An 8,759-nucleotide genomic window follows, 5' to 3' on the forward strand; every position below is an offset into this window, starting at 1 on the left:
GAGGCGATGGCGAATGTGCACCTACTCAGTCACAACGTGTCGGATGACTATCAGGGCGATGTTGTTTGTGCGGGATGCAACTACGTGGCTGCAGATGCCGGCGATTTGATTCAGCACGTAGGACGGCATGGAGCGAAACTGCGCGATCGGAAATTGTGTCGTTTGTGTACGACATTTGTGGTGAATATGGAGCAGCACGTCCAGATGAAACACAAGGAACAGTATCGTAGATACGAAGCGGGTCTGACGGTTTCCTGCGATCAATGTGAGAAACGATTTCGGACGCGTGCACATGCCGTGAACCACAAACATGTTAGTAATTGTTTCATATGTTTCGCATTCTTTCTGCTATTGATACGGAATGTGTATGATTGCGAAAATTACCGACTTCCTAGTTTTTAAATTGTTTTTTGTTTCATTGTAGATTGCACACACAAGTTTACAAGCGTTGAGTTGTCTGATTTGCGCCAAACAGTTTGCCTCGTCCAGTCTGCTGCAGTTGCATATAAAAAAGGAACATGGAAAGGTGTTAACTTGTGTGGTGTGCCAGAAAACATACTCAAAATATTGCCTCCTATATACGCACGCAAAAACCCATAAGGAGGTCCATATCTGTAAAACCTGTGGCTCGGTGTTCCGCTGCAAACAGAGTCTGGACCAGCATGAGTACGGTCACCGGGCTGACTATTCCTTCAAATGTGATTTGTGCGGAAAAACATTCAAGAGACCGACCAACTTGATGCAACACAAAATGGTCGTTCATACGGATAAAGTGCGGAAGAAGCGCAAAGCCCACGCGAGGAAATGCGCCGAAAGGGAGTGGTCAGCGAGTACAAATGTCCGCGACAAAGGATGCGATACGAAGAGTTCCCGTTCAAATGCGAGGAATGCCGGCTCGGCTGGATGCTGCTGGGCAATCTGCAGCAGCATCAGCGGAAGAAACATCCCGATGCCCCTGCAACTGTTCAAAGTGGCAAGAAATAGTCTTTCGGCGTTTTTTTCCACAGGATCGGTTAGCTGGCGGCTGATCGATCTGTTTGATTTTTCATAATAATTTGCAATCAGAAATCGCAGTTGTGGACGCTGCAGAAGGACGTGTACCCACTTTTACATTGTTGGTCGCATCGCTGTATGTACGAGTATTCAAAATTAATAAAACAATTCGTGTACACAAAAATGACATTTTATTCAGTGTACATTTTATTATGCGTTTAGAATATGTGAATGAACAATCCATTTCAGTTAAAAATCCAATTCCGTATTTATAATGGGTTCAAAAAATATTTTAACAAATCCGTCTAATAATATTATTTCATTATACACCGTAAAGTAACAAAGCACCCAAGCTGTCATTAACACAACACTGGTTGAATTTTTTTACCGGATCTAGCGCTCTACAAACAATTCCGCAGTTTGACTCTCCTCAACTGCCTTATTAGCGCGCACCAATCGCTTTTTCCTCCGTTCAAAGCCGCAGCAGTCAGTTTGATCAACTTCCTGGCAATCAGTATGAAACTGAAGTCATTGTCCATTCCCGATGACGGAAGCGTGCGAACGAGCGCCCATCCACGCTCCGGTAGTGGGTAACAATCTGTACAAGCATAATCATATTAAGTACAGATACATCCCGCTTCTCCTGAATGATATGATAGACTTTCAACACTCAAGCGCAGAAACGCAATGACGTACTTTCACAACGTCCTTCTCCATTACCACCATCCGCTGAGCCATCCCTCTCCCCGGGCGACGCAGCGGGTTTTTTGGTACTCGACCAGCTCCCACAGTTGCCGCTTCAACGGTGTAAAGGAAGAAGGGACGCCGATGGACAGCTGCGCTACCGGCGCCGTCAAGCTGCGATCGACGATGCGGCACTGCTTCCACAGGATGCGGTCGCAGCATGCCAAACACTCCAACATCAGCTTAACGGTCTCGTCCAGTATGTCGTCGATAATGTCGTGGTCATTTCCGAAACAGCACTCACGGAACTCCAGCATCGGCAGCCGTTTCTCGTTGCGGTTATGTTTGACGATCTTGACCAAATCCGTGCTTTCATGAATGTTCAGGCCCGTGATAACCACCACCCGGGTGCGGCTGCTGAGGCACTTCAGCAGACCAGCCGACACCCAGTATGCTCCTTCATTACGGAAATGCCGATTGCTGTAGGCGCCGTCTTTACCGGACACGCGCACAACCGGAAAGTTGGCTTCGATGGTGAGGACGGCGTTCCACAGGGGACAGACACGCCGGCAGCGGAAGCGCTCGATGGAGTCCAGCGACTGGATGACCTCCGCCAGCAGTTCAACCGGCAACGGCATTGCACGGCGTTTACCGCTTTTTTGCTGTCCACTGTCTAGGCTGCTCGCCATGTCACGCAGCACCCAGCGCGACGAGGCGGAGGAAAAACCACCCTTCTCCTCGTTCTTCGCCCAGCGGTATAAGTTGATCTGCAAAAACCAACGTTTTCAAATTTTTTCGTTCCGTTTTGAGGACTTTTGTACCTGGGACTTGGGAATTAAACTTCAAAATTTGACAAATTCAATTTAAAACCAAACGAGTTCTCAGATGTCTGAAACGATGTGAAATGGAAACAATTAATTCTTCATATAAAAATAAAAAATCACGGAAACAAATGAAGGCGTGGCAAATGCCAAATGGCAAGTTGGCAATTATAAAACTGCTAAAATATCAAAAAATGAACGCGTTAGTTCAATGATTTATTCTGAACATAAAATGTCATTTTAACCATTTTAACGCTTGAAACAAAAAACACCTTTTCGAAAAAAATAGTTCGTTAAGTTTCAACTTTAATTTCAACTCGAGTTTGACAAAATCTGGTCAGTGGCCAGCCAGGATCAAGACAAGAGGAACGTACCATGTCCAGAGTGTTCACTGGCCGCAAATATTTATCGTGCTCCATGTAATACACCTTCGTGCCGTCCTGCAGGTAATGCACCTTCGAGCCGCGCAGCGCCGTGCACACCACAGGAAAGCGTCGGGCCATTTCGCGCTGGAAGACCTCGCGCAGCCAATGCGATTCGTCATCCCAGCTGACATCCGGCAGCGTACAGGAACGGATCATAAAATGCTCCTTCCTCACCGCATTGTCGCTCCGCAAGTAGTCACGCGGGGGCGGTCGCCGTACTTGGTCCATCGGCAGCAGCTCGCGGATGGTGCGCCCTTTCGGCAGCTGCACTTCCACGACCTCTGCTTTCTCCAAACGGTACGCGCCCAGGCCGACCACCTGGCCCGGGTACCAGACCCAGGCGCCCGTGGTGGGCGAGCGCAGGAGGACCTGCGCCTCGTCCGTCGGCCGCATGAAGTCATGGTAGATGCAGTGAGCGAGGCGACCGTATTCGATGAACCGGGCGCGCTGTCGCTCGCAGCCAAAGTCAATGATCAGGCCGCCCTCTGCCTTGTTGATGACATGGCCGTGCTTCAGTTTGTTTCCCTTCATGAGGACGACCACGGCGTTCCACGCGTACACCCGGTGGTCTTCGTCCCCGTACACGAGCATCGTGCAGTTCGTGGGTTCTCGCCCTTGACTGCCAGAAGACAGAAACTAAAATGATTACGCAACAAGCAGCTACCGTCGCTTATCAAAATAAGATGTTCACATCTAAGTAATATGCGGTGCAGAAATTGCGGGAATGGTTAACAGTTGACGAGGTAGAAAGAGATCACTAATCACTAGCGGAAAATCGCTAATCACTTGGCAAATCACAGATGACTGAGCTGAGTTAACGGACAAGAAACAGCGCGCCGCATCATTGGAATGCTGTTAACGTACACGTCAGTTTGGGCGGCAGACAACTACGCACACAAAAACACAGTTGCCTGCCTCTTGTGCAAGCTGTTTACATTCGTACTCCAAAAAAAATCTTGACTCCTTGTGATTCTTTAATTATTGGGCTTCTGCAGATTTCGGAGTCGCTTTTTTATCTCCTTTGAATCTTCTAGCGTGTATGATTTTTTCGCAAGTTTCTGTTGTTCAGTGTTACTGATTAATCATTCATGTCCATCATCATTCTGCAGAATCGCGAAGTATGGAAGTCAGTTCAAACGAACTGCCATTCTTGCCCGACGAGGAAGGTTTTCACGACACTCTTTGTGAGTTTTTTTCATCGTCCGTTCGTTAGATTGCAGCACAATCAAAGATTGATTGCTAGAAAGAGACCCGTATTAAACTGGAAACTGGTATCACTGAAATATTGCAGCGGTGTCACGGTGTGTGAATTCTGCGTACTCTGTAGTGCGTGCAAGTTTGTGTCGATTTCACTGACGTCGCGATTTGGTTAATTTGCAGACTGCGAGAAATGTCAGGCTTTCCTGCAGGAGCCGTGTTGGCAGCATGCAGTCGTCGTCCAGGACGGATATAGTCTTCCGCTGGCCTTTGCCAGTTTGCCAGATGTCTTGACTTTCCATTATAACGATCAACACCAGAATGTGTTGCAGCCTCCAGAGAACTGCAATCGTGAGTGCACAGTAGCAATGTAGCAGAGAGAAAGATCATTCTCTCTGATTGTAGTTTTTCCTGTAACAATCTGCTCGTGTCATCATAAAAATTTAGATTTTGATTTTTATATACAGTACTAGTAAAATTTTTTTGCTTCAAACGTTTGCAGTTGTCCATTTTATTTCGTGTTTGCCCAGTAGTTGCAGTTTTTCATTGATTACGCTTTATCGTAGTTGGTTTATTCATATAAAGTCTTTTCAACTACTTCTTTCGCTTAGTGCATTGGCATTTTTGACAGCATTACAAGTAGATAAAAATTATTTATTGGATGAACTGTTGATGTGAAAAATTACTCTGTTTTGTACCGTTTAGATTTCCCTCCCGATGTTTGCAGTTTTAGCGCTTTGACGTGAATTCTTGTAGTTCCGTCGGTCGTGGCTCAAACGACCATCCGCCCGCAAACTGTCTTCGGGCCATTTATCGCCCCACTGGGCATTCCGGGTGAGGCGCATTCGCGGACATTTTCATCGGCCGACGGGCAGTGTGTGACGTTCAATCTAGAGAACGATCGTTGGTGCAACTGGATGAAGTTGGTCAGGACGGTTGACCACGGCCAGCACAACCTCCGCGTCTTCATCCGGGAACACAAAGTCCTCTTCGCCGCCGTCAAGGTCATTCTTCCCGGCGAAAAACTCACGCTGGCGCTGTATAAGGACGATGTCGATCGGAAGGAATTTCCCAACGACAATGTGGACTACGTAGCCGTGTGCGTGGGTAAGCCGCAAGGCTTGATGAAGTACAGTACATACGCTGGTCTCTGCTTGGTTTTCTTATCGATTCCGAGATTCTGCCTCCTTTCTGTGGTGGAAGTAAAGTACTGCTCAGTTGTATCTTCATGTAATGTTCATGCTTAGATTGTGCGATTAGCGGTACTGAAGTAACCGAAGATGCCTCGTCGATCAAGTGCGAGGATGATGAGTGCGGAGATGCTCGTGTGGCATCAAAGTCGGCGGACTTTCCGCTCAACCTCATTGCTGGTTGTTTCTCATTTGACGGCGATCAGCTGGCTTTGGCACTTGATCAGAGAGATGGAGTGTCTTAGGCCAAACCACTGCCAGCGCAATCGGCAGAACAGCCTCCATCGCGCACTGTTCAACGCGACGGCTCACCCGAGTATCCGTTTCCTTCCAGTTTCGGCTCTGCTGCATCTGATGCGTTATCGGAGGAAGCTCCGGGGAAAAGGCTCAAACGGAGCAGTGCAGAGAAAGAGTCAGCCGGTTTTGCGTCGGGGCAGATGCCCTTCTCGCGTGTGTATTCCCTTCGTGGACGAAATGTTGTACGCGCCGGTGCAGCCTGCAGCGATGGGGATTTCTCTGAAGACAACGATGAAAATTTTTCTTTAGCTGGGAAAAGTGGTAAGTGCGAAGTGCAGTTCTATTAAGCCGGTTTTTGATCTGTTACTGCTTGTAGATTCGTCAACTACTGATTCTGAATACTGCACCGAAGTGGAAGATGTTCTGGAAGATTCGACGACAAAAAGTGGGAATATTCGAATACTCTGCACGAAACGAATAATTCGTCTGCGTGTCTGTCGTTAAATTATGTGTCTTTGTAGAACGAGGCAGAAAACGTCGCATGGTTGACGCGAGAGACACGGTGCGCCCGCACAAAATTGTTGCTGTGAATCCTGTAATAGGAAAAGACTCAGTGATGCCAGATGGTACAGTATCTGTAATATTTGCGTTCGTACTTACGGGCACAGTGCCATAACCGCATCACTTCAGTCTGCAGTCCTAAAGTACGGAGCTATGCTCGCACGAAGCTACGTGCGGAGGATATGCGACGATTGAATGCGGTAGTCAAGATTAATCCCTTCCAGTTCTCTGGTTCAAGGGAACGTCGCGCCGCGTGGACAGCAGTATGGGAGGCGTACCGGGCTGACTACGATACCTCGGACAAGCGCAAAGCACAGAAAGTCTTGTTATCGTGCAGATCTCTACAGAAATATGTCCGGTGTCAGTTGCGCAACTTTCCCAACATGCTCGATCGCTACAACGAGAATAACGCCAATCAAGCCGAGCGAGAGTTTATTGCAGTTATGCGAGTGATGGCGCAGCGGGCGGGAAAGGACTATGCCGATGACGCGCATCCCTTGGCCATGCACAAGAATGCAGTTGGAGTGGCCACACTAAGTGCCGCAGTTGACACTCAAAATGCTCATTCCACACTGCGGTCCAATAGGAAACGACCCAACAGCCGCTACGTAAGCTACGTTTACCGCTTCGTGTGCTGGGAGTGTTCGATGCACTTCAAGGATGAAAGCCTGCTGAATCTCCACAAGATGCAACATAGCGGCGCCACCCCTGTCTCACTGGATTGTCCAGCTTGTCAGCGAACGTTCACGAAAGTGTCGAATTTATTCCGGCATGTCATGGATCACGGTGTGAAAGCCTCGCAGATTGTGCATTTTATCCCGACGGCCGATCCCAGCATCTTGAGCTTCGCTTCCAGTACCGCTGCTCCGATGGATGTGCTTCCGCAGAGTCATGGCGCGCATGAGACATGCTTCATGTACACTTGCGGATTGGCTCAGTGCGGACTGCGATTTTGCACGGAGACGATGGCGGATTTGCACCAACTCAGTCACAATGTGCCAGACGATTATCAAGGCGATGTTGTCTGTTCGGGCTGCAACTATGTGGCTGCCAATGCGGAAGATTTGCTGAAGCACGTCGGTCGCCATGCTGCACAGGCGACCGATCGAAAACTCTGTCGTTTGTGTGGAGAGTTTGTGGAGAATATGGTGGTACATGTCCGGACTAATCACAAGGAAGAATATTTCAAGTACGAAGCGGGTTTAGCCCTTTCCTGTGACCAGTGCGAAACACGATTGCGGACATCAGACCATCTCGCCACGCACAAACTTGTAAGTGTTCTGGGTTCCACAATCATTTTGAGGATTGTTGAGGAATAGTTTAGAATTTGCAGAGCGAAAATGACAGGCACTGTTTTTCAGCTGGTCACTTTGATCTCTTTTTAGTGGGCGCACAAGGGTGAACAAGGTCGTCTAGGATGCCTCGTTTGTGCAAAACCGTTCCCATCGACCCGTCAGCTGCATGCACATGTACAAAAGGAGCACACAACGGGTTTGACGTGTGTGGTGTGCCAGAAACGCTATTCAAGATATGACCGCTTGCATCAGCACGCGAAAACGCACAAGGAGATCTATATCTGTCCCACTTGTGGCTCGGTGTTCCGCTCTAAAAGGAGCTTAGTGCAGCATCAGCCCGTTCATCAGTCTGACTATTCCTTCAGATGTGATTTGTGCGGAAAGTCCTTCAAGAGATCAACCAACCTTTCGCAGCATAAGATAGTCGTTCACACGGATCAAGTGCGGAAGAAGCGCAAAGCCCAACGCGAGGAAATGCGCCGAAAGGGAGTGGTCAGCGAGTACAAATGTCCGCGACAAAGGATGCGATACGAAGAGTTCCCGTATAAATGCGAGGAATGCCGGCTCGGCTGGATGCTGCTGGGCAATCTGCAGCAACATCAACGGAAGAAACATTCCCAGGGTGACGCGACTGTGAAAAATGGCACTAGTCATTCGGTGTCCTCTTCCGACGGGAACACTTGAACGACGTCTGGTCGATCGAACTGTTAATTTTTTTATGATCATTCGCAATTGGAAATTTGTAGATGTACAGAAGGGTTTGTACAAACTTTTGCAGTACGTTGTTCACTGTTTCTCACCAATATTCTGACTGTACCAGTCTGAATAAAGCTGATTTTATTTAGTACTCGTACAAATGGCTGCGATTGCATACACTGATAGACATGATCTAAAAAGAATGACAAGCCCATTCTAACGGCATTTCAAAAATCCATACGCTCACTGTACTTATTGTGTTAATCATTATTTAGTGACAAAAAGCTAAAAACCGACCAAAATCAGAGGTTAAAACTTCAAAGTTTCTTCTACCGGCTCAAACGACGCACTGAACAATAATAATTTCCGCAGTCTTCACCTCCACCACTGCCTGAAAAGCGCCTGTCAACTACTGATCTATTCCTCTTTTCAAAGCCTGGGCGGTTCGTTTCCTGGGGGGCATCTGGGGCGGTTCGTTTCCTGGTATCCAATATGTAACTGAAGTCACCATCCATTCCCAATGGCGATGCGGGATCACGCTCTCGTAAGCCTTTACAATCAGCACTACTCTGTACTCGTTTCTCCTGGGAATGATACGGCCGGCAAAAAAGACCAGGAACGCAAGGACGCATTCTCTTCAATATCCTGTTCAATCACTGT

At 48.0% G+C, this 8,759-nt stretch overlaps 4 protein-coding genes across 4 annotated transcripts; 3 read left to right on the plus strand and 1 right to left on the minus strand.

Moving 5' to 3' along the window:
* Positions 1-6: 6 nt before the first annotated feature.
* On the plus strand, positions 7-1,076 carry LOC129585505 (zinc finger protein 22-like). The gene is made up of 2 exons (XM_055478213.1): positions 7-312; positions 425-1,076. The coding sequence occupies exons 1-2, from the start codon at positions 7-9 to the stop codon at positions 1,049-1,051; spliced, it is 933 nt and encodes a 310-aa protein (XP_055334188.1). The 3' UTR covers positions 1,052-1,076.
* Positions 1,077-1,309: 233 nt separating this feature from the next.
* On the minus strand, positions 1,310-3,701 carry LOC129585492 (uncharacterized). The gene is made up of 3 exons (XM_055478194.1): positions 2,873-3,701; positions 1,690-2,444; positions 1,310-1,591 (listed from the first exon to the last, which is right to left on the minus strand). Exons 1-2 carry the CDS (start codon positions 3,512-3,514, stop codon positions 1,710-1,712), a joined length of 1,377 nt encoding a protein of 458 aa, XP_055334169.1. The 5' UTR covers positions 3,515-3,701; the 3' UTR covers positions 1,310-1,591; positions 1,690-1,709.
* A 183-nt stretch (positions 3,702-3,884) lies between these two features.
* Positions 3,885-5,714, plus strand: LOC129585512 (uncharacterized). The gene is made up of 4 exons (XM_055478221.1): positions 3,885-4,107; positions 4,304-4,471; positions 4,877-5,227; positions 5,368-5,714. The coding sequence occupies exons 1-4, from the start codon at positions 4,044-4,046 to the stop codon at positions 5,553-5,555; spliced, it is 771 nt and encodes a 256-aa protein (XP_055334196.1). The 5' UTR covers positions 3,885-4,043; the 3' UTR covers positions 5,556-5,714.
* LOC129585466 (zinc finger protein ZFP2-like) lies at positions 5,588-8,199 on the plus strand. The gene is made up of 5 exons (XM_055478150.1): positions 5,588-5,868; positions 5,924-5,992; positions 6,069-6,173; positions 6,238-7,379; positions 7,494-8,199. The coding sequence occupies exons 1-5, from the start codon at positions 5,748-5,750 to the stop codon at positions 8,085-8,087; spliced, it is 2,031 nt and encodes a 676-aa protein (XP_055334125.1). The 5' UTR covers positions 5,588-5,747; the 3' UTR covers positions 8,088-8,199.
* The last annotated feature ends 560 nt before the right edge of the window (positions 8,200-8,759 follow it).

This window comes from Paramacrobiotus metropolitanus, unplaced genomic scaffold (assembly GCF_019649055.1).
Source record: "Paramacrobiotus metropolitanus isolate TYO unplaced genomic scaffold, Prichtersi_v1.0 Parri_scaffold0000017, whole genome shotgun sequence".
Lineage (NCBI taxonomy): Eukaryota > Metazoa > Tardigrada > Eutardigrada > Parachela > Macrobiotidae > Paramacrobiotus > Paramacrobiotus metropolitanus.